This window comes from Prionailurus bengalensis, chromosome C1, assembly GCF_016509475.1.
Source record: "Prionailurus bengalensis isolate Pbe53 chromosome C1, Fcat_Pben_1.1_paternal_pri, whole genome shotgun sequence".
Taxonomy (NCBI): Eukaryota; Metazoa; Chordata; class Mammalia; order Carnivora; family Felidae; genus Prionailurus; species Prionailurus bengalensis.
In genome coordinates this window covers 166,585,733-166,600,917 of record NC_057345.1, presented here as the reverse complement: position 1 = coordinate 166,600,917, position 15,185 = coordinate 166,585,733, and the positions used below count along the sequence as shown (strand labels likewise).

Genomic DNA, 15,185 nt, shown 5'->3' with positions numbered 1-15,185 from the left:
CAGTGTGAGTCCAGACTTGGGTTCTTTGCATTCTACCACCTCCCTTTCTCTTTCAGTGTATAGTCTGTCACTGAACAGACTGTGGCATGACTGTGGCCATAGAGAAGGGAGCAGGCAAATGAAGAAGATGGTGAAGTTATACAAAGAAAAGATAGATACACACTGAACACCCAAAGGGGAGGGGAGTGGCCGGGCCCTTCCATATCACTGTGCAATGCCATCTCTGACCATTGCTATGAGGTTGTTTTGGAGATTATCCTACACTGTGGTGTGGCCCTGACCTGTATCCACTTGAAGGGGTAAATTGAAGACCTGTCTGTGTGTCTCAAATAAGAGAGCCACATGTTTGTCTTCCTGACCTGCCTCCTTTCGGGTAAATTGAGTAGTTAAGTCTGACCAGATGACAAGAAGTCTATACGGTTAGGCAGCTGGTGATAGGCATCCCCACATCAGAAACAAGGAACCAACTGCACCCAGCATTATGTTCTTTGTCCCCAGAATATAATGGGTCAGTGCTAAATGTCTAAGATCCTACTCGGATTTCTACCGTGAAAGACATGGTTGTATTTTCCAAAGTGTACTTCTTGAAACGTCAGTACGATAGAATTCTGTGGTCAAGGAAGCTTAAACAGGATTTTCTTTTTTTATTATTATTATTTTTTTAATGTTTATTTTTAATTTCAAGAGAGAGAGAGAGAGAGAGAGCGTGCGAATGGAAGAGAGGCAGAGAAAGAGGGAGACACAGAATCTGAAGCAGGCTCCAGGCTCTGAGCTACCAGCACAGAGCCTGATGCAGGGCTCAAACTCACAAACGGTGAGATCATGACGTGAGCCGAAGTCTGATGCTTAATCAACTGAGCCAACAGTCGGTTGGGGGTGCCCCAACAGGATTTTCTGTCAGTATTTCTCAGAGCTTTCAAAAGTTCTGGGTGGTGAATCTCCAAGGGAAGTAGATTATAGGCAGCATTTCTCCAACCCAGTTGGCCAGGGAATCCCTTTATGTGGAGTACCTCCACATGGGATGGACTCTGGGAAGCTGTGTGTCAGGATCTTTTAGACAGTATTTCAGGAGAAAGTGCCAAGAAGGTGAAACCTTGGGAAATTATTCTTAAGGAATCAAAATGTTAATGTCTTCCTTTTTTTCCTTTTTCACTATAAAAAAGAAAAGTTCTAAAACTAGATTAAAGGAAAGTTGTGAAAATAAAAATAAATCACCCTTATTTTCACAACTTGAGAATATCCTGTTCTTGTCTTTTCTGTATCTATATAACTCCAAATGTGTATCCATATGTGTGTGTGTGTGTGTGTGTGTGTGTGTGCATCCAGACTTAGCACGTGCAGACACTATGCTAACTGCTTTGCATTTAACCCTCACAATAACCCTGTGAGTTAACAAATATGATTCCCATGTTAGAGATTTGGAAATTGAGGCTCAGAGGGTTTAAGTAACTTACCAATTTGCACAGCAAGTAGGTGACTGAGCCACTGTTTAAACACAGGTATTTCTGACTCCACAGACTATGTATTTAAGCACTGAAATGCTGAAATAGTTATTTTCTACCCTAGAAAAAAAGTATTTGCCCTGAATTTACTACCAGGGAGTTTATCTTATCTGAGATCCTCATACAGCTCAGTTTCATGTTGAATGATAAAAGGGTATTCCAAAATTGTTCCCACTTTTTATTTGTCCTTGCCTCCCTCCTCTGACTTCGGGTAAGTGTCACAAGGACTTCACAGCGAGTAATCCTAAATGCCGGGCCACATTGTTTTCTGTTTTATGGCTCAATGATTTCCTGTGTTGTAAATGCATTCAGAAATGATTGTGGCTTTTTCTTGAAGCCTCAACATTTTTTAAAAAGTGATTTATTTTGATAGTGCTTTAGCCTCATGATTTCAAATATTAAGTTACTTGGTTCAGGTGATCTTATATTTTCCCATAAATGTGTTTATGTCACCCCGCAGACTGAGAAATTTCATTCCAGATTTTTTTCTTTCTTCCTTCATTTGATTTTGTGCAGGAGGAGAACTGAATTCTTTGAACTTGTCAGTAAAGGAGAATATGATTGGAACATCAAAAACCATCGTGATATATTTCGGTAAGAAGCAGCTCTTGTTTATGTGTTTTTTCATTATCTGAAGATTTAGTCATGCTTTTCTGACAGCGCTAAGGGCACACAGTGATTTTTGAAGTAACAAATCTTAGCTTACATTCAAAATATTCAGAGAGTAGTTGAATAATTAGAGAAAAGGTAGGGTGTCTTTCCATCTTCTAATTCATTATATTTTTGCCCCCTCACCATAAATTTGCCTTCAGAATTAGAAAATGGTGTTCAAATTGATTCAGTTTCAGCAAGCTGTGACTTCCTGTTTTTCCTGGGGAAGCAGAGTATGTAAGTTGAGGAGAGAGAGGATTTCTTAGAAATCCTTAGAAAACATCATTACCTTAGAAAACCTTAGAAAACATCATTACCAAAAACAAAATGGCAAAGGAACTTTTGTTTTTCTTTAGAGACAACAGATGTTATACACAGAAAACCAGTTGGAACCATGTTGGTGGCAGAAATAAGGAGTCTGTTCTACACTTTTCACTGGACTTCTTCCTAATTGTTTAGAAAAGACAGCAGCAAACCACTATCCTTACGTGGCACATTTGAACCCCCTGACTGTAGCCATCCAGACAGCTAGGCACTACTCTTTTTCTCATATCCTGTCCCTCCACTGTCCCTACCTCACTCACCCCGAGACTTCTGCTGTCTTATTCCTGTGCCAAGCTGGTATTTCTGGAAAATTTTGTGAGGCCAGGACTGTGGGCTCGCTGTATCTGCTCCACAACTGCTAGAATCACCCAGAGCACCACCCCTATCGTGGCTGCCCCATACCTGCCATGCAAGCCCTGCCCCCAGCCCCCTCCAGCTTCAGAACACAGGGCTGCCTGCCCCTCCCTCTGCCCAGGACCACTCTTCATACTTTCCAGAGGCCTTCTCCCCTCCCACAGTGATATTTCTTTCTGCTATCTTTACAAACCTTTTTCTTCTTCCTGTACAGAGAAGGAGGGGGACCCTTCCTTGTGTCCTAAACTAGCTCTTCCCTTGTGTCCTAACTCTGTTCCCTCTGCCTCCTCCTGCCTGCCCCCCCCCTCCTGAACTTGCTATATCGATTATACTCATTTACATTGCATTTAATTGCTTGCATTTTCAGCATCTGTTTTTCCGTCATGATCATTCTAGGCCTAAAGATATTCTTCTAACTCCTCAGGGGGAAAAAAATTCATCCCTGAAATCTGCCTTCTTCTCAAAGTCCAATCAATGCCCCCTTCTTCCCTTCAATTGCACACTTGATTCACACTCCTCCTAACTTCTCAGAAGGCAGTGTTTTTCTTTTTAAATAATTTTTAGTTCCACAAGTAATTACAGGGATATATTTTTCTGTAACAAAATATGACAGGCCCCCAGACCCCCCTGGGCTTCACTCCCATGTCCCATACTGACATATAGCTACACAATTTGTTGTATCCTTTCCAACATTTCCAAAGCATTTATATATGTGTATATTCTAAGGAAAAATACTGTGTAGTGTGGATTTGTTTGTTTTAACGTAAGTTATATATTTATATCTCAGTCTGAACTTGCTTGTTCACTCAACTATATGCCTTGGAGTTTCTTCCATGTCCAAACGTCATTATCTTTTACTGTTGCATAGTTCTCCAAAGTATGGATTTACCACAGAGTAGTTAGCCATTCTTCTACTGAGGAATTGGGTCTATGAAATGTGATTTTTGCTCCTTTTGAAAGTCACCAGTCACCTCCCAAGGATCAAATCGTAGGGTCTTTGTTCTCTTCCTTGATCTCGTCACACCCCTAATTGCCCTGGCCTTTCCTTTCTTAAATCTCTCTCCTGCCTTGGATTCTGCAAAGCCAAGCTCTTCCAGGTTTTCTGCTTTCTTCTGACTCCTGCTTCTCCTCTTTGTTCTTCTTCAGCCCTTCCTCCTCCCCCGTCCCCCTAAAATGTAAGGACCTCCAAGGACCTGTTTTTACTTTCCTCAGCATGCACACTTGTGGCTTTAAGTACCATCTCTGCTCAAATGACTTCCACCCCATGTCTCAAGCCTGGCCTCTCTTTTGAGCACAACTCCTAAAATGCCAGTGCCCATTCCACATCTCCACCTGGGTGTTATCCTGCAGAGGTTTTCAAACTTTTTTTGGTTGGGAATCCCAAATGTAAGAAAAATCTTATTTGGAAGCTCAGTATGTGGAACAGCTGCTCCAGGAGCTCTCCACTGGCCCCCATCTTTGCCTCCCCCCCCCACCCCATTTCATGGTTAGACTCTGTGTGCAGAAAGGGCCGGGGGGCTCTAGGGGAACACTGTCTTAGAGAATTTCAAAATAGTAATAAAACCAACTAAAAGTTGGCCTGCTTTTTATCACCACCATGTGCCTGCAGTCTAAACAATGTCAATGATAAGCTACTTCTCCCTGAGAAAAATCTTTTGTTGGCATAGGTTCTAAACAGTTGCTGAGACTACTGCTGAGTATCAGAATAATTGCTATGAAAGCTCCCAATTAGCACATTATTACTTACCTATAGTCGTACATATCTCGTACATGTAAGCTAAGTGTAAAAGTGCCCCATTATCTAACCAGCCCCTGGCACAGGTGGACGCAGTCCACACCTTAGTGCAAGTTCCTGATGCTTCAGAGCCTTTTGCCCTTGCTCTGGAGATAGTTCATATTTCTGACCCTGCAGAGTTTCACAGTCTTGCTTTTAAACAGCATATCCGACAAGGGTAGCACAGTAATGGCAAGGATAAAAAACAACTGGAGTTACTTCACTTCTGTTATTTTACGTTGACTATTTGGACTTTTTATTTGTGTTTCAAATTTAAAATAGTGAAACAGAGGGCGAAGTGCGAAGTGTGATTTTTGTTTGGTAAATTCGAAATTCAGTTCATATGTGAACTATTTTACTGAATATGAATATTTTTAAATTAAAATTTATTCGTTGTCTTCTTTTTTCTTTTTTTAAAGTTTATTTATTTTCAGAAAGAAAGCATGAGTGGGGGAGAGGCAGAGAGAGAGAGAGAGGGAGAGAGAGAATCCCAAGCAAGCTCCACACTGTCAGTGCAGAGCCCGACGTGGGGCTCAAACTCACAACCCGTGAGATCATGACCTGAGCTGAAATCAATAGTCAGACGCTTAACCAACTGAGCCACCCAGGCGCCCCTGCTAATTGTTTTAAAATTAGAAAACAAATTGAGAAAATAATGATTAACACAAGATTATTGTTGAAATAATTTGGCATATGGAGGAGAAGTATGAATAAAAAATGGTGCAAGTATCAGATACTCTGGAGAGAGATTGAAAAGTCCAATGCCTTGTCTCACTCTGGTACCAGCAGAATGTAAAGTGAGAAGCATCAGGGTGTAATAAGAGGGGGTCTGGTGTCTTTTTTTTATTATTATTATTTATTTTGATTTTTTTTAAGGTTTATTTATTTTTGACAGAGAGAGACACAGAGCATGAGCAAGGGAGAGGCAGAGAGAGAGGGAGACACAGAATCCGAAGCAGGCTCCAGGCTCTGAGCTGTCAGCACAGAGCCCGACAGGGGGCTTGAACTCACCAACTGCAAGATCATGACCTGAGCCAAAGTCAGAAGCTCAACCGACTGAGCCACCCAGGCACCCCATGGTATCTTTTTGATAATCACAGAATCCTGAATACTTACTCACTTTGGGAAAGTTACTTAATCTTTAATCATTTACTTCTCCATGAAATAGGAATGATGGCCCCTACTTGGGGCACCTGGGTGGCTCAGTCAGTTAAGCATCCAACTCTTGATTTGGGCTCAGGTCATGATCTCACAGTTTGTGGGTTCGAGCCCCATATCAGGTCTGTGCTGACAGTGTGGAGCCTGCTTGGGATTCTCTCTTTCCCTCTCTCTCTGCCCCTTCCCCGTCCCTGCCTCACTCTCTTGCACACTCTTTCTCTCTCTCAAAATAAATAAATATTACATAAATAAGAAAACACATTTAAAAATAGGAATAATGACCCCTACCAGTGGGTTCAGAAGATTCATTGAGTTAGTAGTTAGTTGGTAAAGCACTTTGTACAGAGGGAGGAAAACACTAGACTGCTTGTTACAAAAGATCAAATATGAAGAATGCTCTAATTTGTTGTTCCGCATAGTGCTTAACACAGGGATGCTTGGGATTAGATGTTACCTGACTCCTGGAGGGGGGTTCTGACACCATTGTGCCTGGTGGCTCTGAATGACCTATTGTTACCGGCTACTCTGCCCTGTTCCCTGGAGGAGTTGCCCGGGGAAGTGACACAAACCCCACTAGCATCTAGGCATGCTCTGCCATCTGGGAAGCAGACATGTTTCCAAGGCATTCGAGTATGAAATGTTGACACCCGACATCAGGACAGCCCTCTGACCTCTAACAGCACACCCCTTTCTTCCAAAAGGAGCCAATCAAGATGTGGTCTCCCAATTCCAATCCTTCATTGCTTTTCATCACATACTGCTGGCTTTAGCACAAAGAAAGCAAATTTTGGACAAGGAGTGTGCCTTGTTTTTCCCGCTTCCCACCACATCAAATTATAAGCACCAGAGTTATCCACAATTTCAATTGTTCCCTGTGTTCTTATATCCATGGTTGGATGGATTCTAGTTAAACCCAGTAGAAATCTGTCCCCCAAAAATCTGGTTCAGATGTTCCTGTGCTTTCTTATGTGCTCAAATTAATGAAAGCTTAGCTGAATATGTTTCTTCTTCATAATGCTGACGAAACAGGGCTGCAGCCAGGTAATAAACTGGAGTGAAACACTGTGGCTCTCCCAGTAAATCTGAGCTCTGTAAGGCAGGTGACAATGAAGGAGCTCCTATGGTGGCAAGCGCCTTGCCTTCTGCTATAGGTTTCCGTCCATTCCCATCAATCAGTGATAAGTTGGTAAAGAGATTTATCAGCTGTGTATGTGGCATTATATACTGATTCCCTTGCTGATAGTTAAGAATAAAAAGCATTGTCCATCCGTCCATTAGAGATTAGTTTACGCAGAACTTGCTTAGCTCAGGTACAGAGAAAGTAGTGCTTTGCCTTCCTTGATCTGCTGCAGACATAACAAAAGGGCACCGGAGGGTGTGTGTGAGCTTTGTCTTCCTAAGCAGTGTGGCCACAAGACGGAGATGCTAAACATGGGGACGGTAAACAGTGCTTCTCTTGTTGAGGGAAAGACATGTGAGTTGGCCTTAGTCCCATTTTATTTATTTATGTATCCAGGACGGGATTGTTTTGGAATGCAACAAAAGATTATTCAGGCTGTTTTGTTTGGTTCTGTTTTTCAGATCAATGTTAATGACAGCCTGTGACCTTGGAGCCGTGACCAAACCATGGGAGATCTCGAGACAGGCAAGTGGTGATTAATGGCAGGGCTCAGCAGAGGAGGAACTGCGGGAGGGGGGCGGGGGGGACAATATTCCCAGAGCCCAGACTCCCAGGCACTGAAACCCTAGTCAATTTGCATCAGTATTAACATGGTGTAAAAAATAGCGGGAGGCTTGGGCACGACATAGTTTATTGCACAGCCTTTCTTTAACGTGCTTCCACTGAATAATAGTATTTCTGACTCTGTAAGATTTTGTTAACACTCTAAATCCAAATAACGCATTGACCATTTCCTAAGGTAAGAGTTTCAAAAATAGTGTTTTTAAATAGGTAATCGTGTTTTAGCACAAGGTCCACTTTTTTCTCATCTGGAAAAAAAAAAGAAAAAAAAGAAAAAAACAAACCAAGGAGGTCAAAAGGAAATTTTCTTTTATTTAAAGACTATTTGGAGATGAAATCACGGTGGCCAAAGTGTGTAATATCCAAATTTAATTTGTACCCCCCAAAAATGGTGCCTTTACCATCTATCTGGTCTTACTGCTAAAAGTGTTAGTTTAGAGCAAGAACAGGTTTCAAGCCAGTAACCACACAATTTAAGATCCTTGATTACTGATAGTATTTGGAGGTTAAACTCTTTTTTAATTTTCATGTGGCACACCTACTGTGTGGGGTCTAAAATAGTAACTTGGTATCTTAAGTCTCACCATTTTAAGGAAAATAAAGTAGACTCATATAACAATAAATAACTAATATTTATTGACTAAATATCTAATTTTAAATTACTCCTTTATATGTATTATATCATTTAATCCTCCAACTTTGATTTAGGTATAGTTAGTCTAGTAGGCTGAATAATGGCAACTGAAAGATATTGGATGCTAATTTCTGGAACCTGTAAACATTGCCTTAGAAGGAAAAAGGGTATTTGCTGATGTGATTAAGTTAAGGGCCATCATTATCCTGGATTATCCAGGTGAGACCTAAATTCAATGACAGGTGTCCTCCTAAGAGAGAGAGAGAGAGAGAGAGAGACACTGGGAGATTACACATTCAGAATAGGGAAAGACGATGTGAAGAGAAGGCAGAGAGTAGAGTGATGTGGCCACAAACAAAGGAAAGCTGGTAACTGCCAGAAAGTAGAAGAGGCAAAGGACAGATTCTCCCTTAGAGGCTCCAGAGCAAGCTCAGCCTTGGCAAAACCTTGATTGCTGTCCAGTGAACTGATGTTGACCTGCCAACCTCCAGAACTATGAGAGAACAGATTCCTTATTGCTTTAAGCCACCAAGTTGTGGTCATTTCTGGCAACGCTGGGAAACTTATACAGTTATTACCCCTATTTCACAAATGGGGAAAATGAAGCCTAGAAAAGATAAGTAGCTTGAGGTGATACGCCTAGTAAGTTGACAGAGCTAGGTATTCAAATCCCAACAGAGTAGGCTCCAAAGCCTTCATTCTTTACAGCACTTCTACTCTTTCTTATACCAGATATACCAGTTGGCATTTTTAAATGATGCCAGTGTGTCAGCAGAATGGGCTGTTATCCCTCAGCCTCAGTGGCTTAACACAACACACTGCTTATGAACATGTGCATCCAGGACCAGCTTGGTACCATTCCTCATTTTGGACTGCGACTGAGGGAGCAGCTACCATTTGGATCATTCCGACAGAGGCCCTAGCATGTCTTGCACTGGCAAATAAATGCAAATAAATCCCCAGAAATTCACTGGCCAGAACTTGTCACAAGACCCCACCCAACCAGGAAGTAAAATCCTTTCCTGTGCCCAGAACGTAGAAAGCCAGAAATAGTTGATGAAAACGTGACTACCACAGTTTGCCCTTCTAATCACCAAAAATGTGATTCACTCTCCTTCCTCAGGCAAAATATACTCATCCTGTCCCCAAGGGAGATGACCCAAATGTCCCAAGAGTCATGGTATCAATCTCAAGTCCAGGATCTCTGGGTGATCTATGCCAGTCTCCACATCAGGTCTGGATGCAAATTAAAGACCTACACACACCCCAAACACAGCATTTGACTTACACTCAAACCACAAAACACTCATTACAACACTCCCATTCAGAAGGGGAAGAGATGACCAATATTTGGCAGTTAGGAGGCCACGGCAATTCCAAAATCCCACTGGGCATTCACTGGAAGGCCATCCACTCTGTGGTAGACCCTGATTCTCTGGGAGATGCTCCCCAGTCATCATTGTCCATGGCCCTTAGATCTACCCTGGGACATTATTCCTTTTCCATTGCCTTCCTTGGCTGTATCCAATGGCCAGGCAGTTTTCTCAGCCTGTTTCCCACCTAAAGAAAATTGAGGACCCAAGGCTTGTTTTAAGTTTTAAGTAGTCGCAGTCTTAGTGGGGTTTTGGCACCAAACTCTCTTGAACATTTAGTCAGCTTCTTATGTCTTTGATCCTAGTCACTTCCATTTGCCAATAACCACATCCACAGTTCCATTCTAGACACACTTCTTAGATCTGCTCTATCTCTTTGCTTCCTTGTATTAAAGAACAAAGAAAACCAGCATATGTACTTCTTTCTTCCTCTTTCATGATCCAGTTCCTAGTATTCGGGGCCTAATGATTTCTCTGGGCCATTTGTCCAATTGAAGGGATATCCTATGTACCGCCTAATTCATTCAGTTTTTAACTGTGGATGCACTGGCCATACCTTTGATTCTAGTTGTAAGGCTGGGTCTTGATCAGCCTTTGTCATTCAAAACATATCTCAATTTTTATTTTTACACTTTGGGGTTAAAAAGCAGCTCTGTCTTCCATCCCTGAAGATGAAGACTCTGAATTTGTGACTCTCTCCTTTCCCTTTCATTCCTGGTTGTAAACCTGCCAATCCTTTTCGGAGCTCACTTCTTACAATACTTAGCAAAACACAGTCAATAGCAATTCTCACATGCTACCAACATTTTGTTTTCCAATATCTTCCCCTAAGGCTGTAAATTCATTAGATATATTATTTGCTTTATTTCAAAGAGAATTGTACAAAATATTTTGCCACTGTGTACCATGGGTGTCATCCTTACAGCCTCCAACAGCTGTTTCCTCACTGTTTTATACCTGCCCCCCAAGCTGATGCTACATATTTTAGGGTCTTTTTATTTTTCTTCCTTCTTTTTCTTTCTTTCTAAAAAGAACGCACCTCATTTCCATACCATTTTTTTGTGTGAGTCAAAACTAGGCTAGGCTTTGATGCAATAACAGATATATTCTCAAATTTCAGTTGCTTTACTCAAAGAAAAGTTTATTTCTTGTTCCTATCACAGTCCAATGCAGATTTCCTATAAAGTTCTCCAATAAATAGCTCTCCTCCAATTGAACTTTGGTTTTCATTTTGGTTTTCAACTTCACACTTGAAGTTACATAAAACAGGGAGGAATTTGCTTGGTTGAGTAGCGTATTTCTATATCTCTGCCCACCCTTCACTTCCCCTGTGTGGGAAGCCTCCCCTATAGTAAAGTCTGGACCAGAGAAGAGATAGGTATCTTCCAGGTATCAGGAAAAACTGTAGTAGTGGGGTGGCCTCTTGAATTGGGATGGAAAGAAGTGGAGGGGTAGAGAGCAGAAGAAAATTCAGGGGACCAGGGGGAAAATAGAGAAGATTGGAAAGAGAGTGGGATGAGGTATGATATGCCGGGACTTTCAGAAACCCCAGTGAAATGCATGTCAACAACTAAAGGAGCAGTAGCCCACTTGGGAGTGGGAAAGGGACAGGACAAAGTACTTAACAAGAAAAAAAGGTTCTGCATTGATGTTGTAGACCAACTTGGGAGGCCTATTGGCCGGTCTCTTGGTCATTGATGTAAATAGTATTTTATTTTTAGGATGTGAAGTTCTGCTGATCAGTGCAGAAAAAACTCAAGAGTTTGGGGAAATAAAGCACAAAACCATGTTTTTCCAAACACTTGCATCAGAAATCATGCCACAGCTCTAAACTGGAGATCTCATTTGTGTTTGTCTCCAAATTGAATAGGTTAAAACATTTTCAAAAACATACTTCTATGATTTTAGGAAACATTTGGACAAAAACAATAGAACCTTCTTTTAAAAATATAAATATATTTCTAATTTCCTAGAGGTTGATATTTTTAAATTTCCTTGCAAAATGGGTTTTTTTACTGGTGTCTATTCCAGTTTTACTTCCTCACAAACATGACTCTAAGCATGTGGGTTTCCCCAGTGACCCCCCCCCCCCAGGCCTGATTAGCATCTCAATTTCCTTCTTTAATAAAAAATTCAATTAGGAGCCACTTAATGTTCCTGATTGGGTTTTTAAGTACAAATGAAACAGTGATACAAGTTGAACTGTGAAAGAAGCACAGGGGAGATACCCAGGACCACTTTAGAAAGATCAAGGACAGGATTGTGTTTTAATTTCTTTGCTTTCCAGGGGTGATAGACCTGTGTAGGACTCCTACCTGGGGGTGACCTGATGTGCACATTTGTATTCTTTAGTGCAAAAGACCCACCTCAGAGCAATCTGAGGGAGTGTTCTGGGGACTGAATAAATGAGGCCAGGCCCTTAGGGGACCATTTCTTTTTTAAAGGAAGGCCAGAGACAGAAAGAGAGGCCTGGAGTGCTAATGTGGCAGAGACTAGAGAGAGAAGTGAATCAGGCCCTAGAAAAATTGAGCCAGCTCCAACTAATTTTATGCTATTGAATTTTTTAAAGGTACCCATATTCCTTATAAGAAATGTTTACAATCTGGACTGACTAGATATTCTATTTCTTTACATATGAGCTACATACTTGCTATTCTCAGGGTGTGTGTGTGTGTGTGTGTGTGTGTGTGTGTGTGTAAGAGATAGAGATGTTTTTATGTTTTATCAATGGTTATGACTTATGGTGGACAAAATCTCTTGAGAGATACACTTAGGTAAATTATGTTGATTCTATCCACTTGACCAAAAATTAAACCATTCTAGCCTTTTCCAGACCATGAATCTCATCTTCATAAGATCCTGGAATAGAGGAAAAACTGGTCGGGGGATCTAGACCTTCTTGCCTTCAACTTTTCTGAAATTTTGTTTTCTGCTTGTCCAAATTCTGTAAATCCAGCCAGTTTATCTGAGAGATTTCCTAGATCTTGTTCCTTAGTATTGTTGAAAATACCTGTTTAACACTTACCTGTTATATCATTATGCTTCCCGTAAGCTATCATTAGAAGCACAGGGCTTGGAGAAGCTTCTCTGTAGCTTAACAATGATCAATCATCAACTTCTGATCATCCATGCTAATAGATGAAAAGTGAAAAAAAATAGAAGTCCTTACTCTGGAAAAATCTCTACCATTTGCTTGTACCAACTAGAACCTACCATAAATTAATACTTTTAGTACATAGATTAAGACAGCTGAAGACCAAATCAACATTCTTCAAACTGTATCATGACACACTGTAAAAAACAAAACAAAACAAAACAAAACAAAAAAACTGGTATGAACAGTGAATCTAGCATTAGTCCTGCCCCTTAACTAATTGCTACAGTAAGAAGCAGAGGTGTGCCCTGGGGTTATCCTCTCCAGAGTCCACACAATTATTGATAGGGTGAGGCAGTTAAGGAGTTTGGGGGATGGCCAATGAAACCAAGCTAAGATAAAAGTGTGCAACAAAGTAAAGAATCTGGGTTGAAACAACCAAAGGTTAGCAAAAATATTAAAAGTATATTATAATATGGAAACAGAAATTATGATTAGGGATTATTTGCCTCATTTTTCTATAATAAGAACATTTCCTACTTTGAAGCTGGCAACCCCATGCCTCATTGTGAATATGGAATCTGCACGGTCAGAGATCATCTACTGGCAGGCATCTGAAGATACCCTGCACAAGTTCTTCTGATTAAAAGGAAATCAGTTTCATTGATTAAGTTCTATAATATGTTGAAACAGGAAAGGTTAATGTACTCCTTCAAAAGCTTTTTAAATTATTATCTATGTTGAAGATAATCACCATACATGTAAGGCAGAAATAACTTCTGAGTCTTATGATAAATTACACATAACCATAAATTACATATTTATATGTTCCAGGTGGCTGAACTTGTAACCAGTGAGTTCTTTGAACAAGGAGATCGGGAGAGATCAGAACTCAAACTCACTCCTTCAGTAAGCCCATCCTTTTATTATGACACATTTAGCCTTTGGAATGACATTTTGAGAAGCAACTCCAAATCACACCCTGAAAGTGGGAAAGATTGAGAGTGGATTTAAGAAAGCACTCCTGAAAGTTTAAAACTTTAATTACTTAGACGCTAAACACTCCTATTCCCAGGTTTCTGATTAAGAGTGGTGAGCTACTTAACAAGCACTTCCTGAGCTCACATGGTAAGACAAGTAGGCACAAGGGAGGATGTACCAAGTGGCACTGGAGTAGCTCAAAGCCCAGTGCTGGCATTACATAAGTGAGTGGTCTGTACCTACCTTGGAAGAGAAATACAGACAAAAGTCAAAGGCAGGCTGTCCAGCCTTGAGGAGCTTAGAACAGACAACTGCAGTAAATAATGGTCGTTCTGGGTTTTATTTTCCTGTTTGGGGCTTTCTAAAATCCCAAACCCAGATCATTTCAAGTCTCTGTTTCTTTCCTTTGTTTGCAAAATGAAAAGTCTCACTTGGGGAACTAGGTTCTGTTGACTGAAATGCTATTTTTGTTGGATTCACCCATTCAATTATTATTTGAGAATGCTTACTGTAGGCTCAGGATGATGCTGTTTTTACTCAAACAAGACAAAAGACATAAATGCCTCATCCACAAGGAGGGGGTGGCCTCTATTCTTAAGGAATGGTTAGCTACAAATCGTCACCTGACAACTCAAAGAATGGTACAAAGTACTGTGAAGCTGGTACAGCACAGTAGATTCAGTTAGGCTCATTAATAGATTCATTAGGCTTAAGGAATGTTTGAATTGTCAGGAATGTCTGTTTATGAGGATTCAAGTCAACCGAGTTCTGAACACTTGGAGGTTACTTGTAAGATCTTCAAGTTTTAGGACGCCTTTCTTTGCGAGCATTTAAAAGTAAGGAAAAGCCAGAGAGCTAGCTCTTAGTCAAACAGCTTCACCTGTCTGAAGTCAGACCTCACAGCCTTAACTAATTTTAACTATTCTTAATTTGTTGCCTACCTATAAAAGGTCAGAAGACTCCATAGGCTAAAACACTCACCCTGTATTTTAGTTTCCAAAGCAGTATCTACTTATACTGTTTCCAGAACATCCCTTTATTCTTTTTTGGTGGTATCAGCAGATTTGGTTGTGATACCAGTTTGGGGTACATAGTTAATGTGTAAAACCCTAGTGACAACCCAAATTCCTCTCAGCTACATGTTTATTTTCAAATGAAAGCTTTCTTCCACTTAAAAATTGTTTCAGGGGCTTTGTCTGAAGGTTTTATAATGTAGCAATACCACAGGTCATTTAATTAAGTGGAAAAAAAAATGAGTCGGTTGCCAGCATTGGCGACTTGGCAAGTGCAGTGACGCAGCACTAAGGAGGCTTTGTACACTCAGGTAAGGCGTTCGCTGAACACATAAATGAAATTAATTTTGCGGTGGAAACATAGCACTAAATGCTACTCTCTCCTCGCAAAAGGCTACTCAACATGGCCAATGACAGTCTCCTGGCTGCTGTGGCAGGGGTATTTCTCATTAGTCCTTTCCCAAAGATGTCTGGAAATGCATGCACGCAGAGGTGACACCAGTTGTGTGTCTTTTATTCTTTGATGTTTAGGGAGAAAATTGTCTGGGAATCCCTCCATCTGGTGTCACGGTCCTAGAGGTCATCA

The 15,185-nt window shown here is 40.9% G+C and overlaps 1 protein-coding gene across 1 annotated transcript in view; it reads left to right on the top strand.

Moving 5' to 3' along the window:
- Window positions 1-15,185, top strand: part of PDE11A (phosphodiesterase 11A) — a 367,330-nt gene that overhangs the window by 317,946 nt on the left and 34,199 nt on the right. The window contains exons 16-18 of the mRNA XM_043577142.1: window positions 2,019-2,096; window positions 7,345-7,408; window positions 13,440-13,514. Coding sequence (XP_043433077.1) covers window positions 2,019-2,096; window positions 7,345-7,408; window positions 13,440-13,514 — 217 coding nt within the window. The remainder of the gene's footprint in view (window positions 1-2,018; window positions 2,097-7,344; window positions 7,409-13,439; window positions 13,515-15,185) is intronic.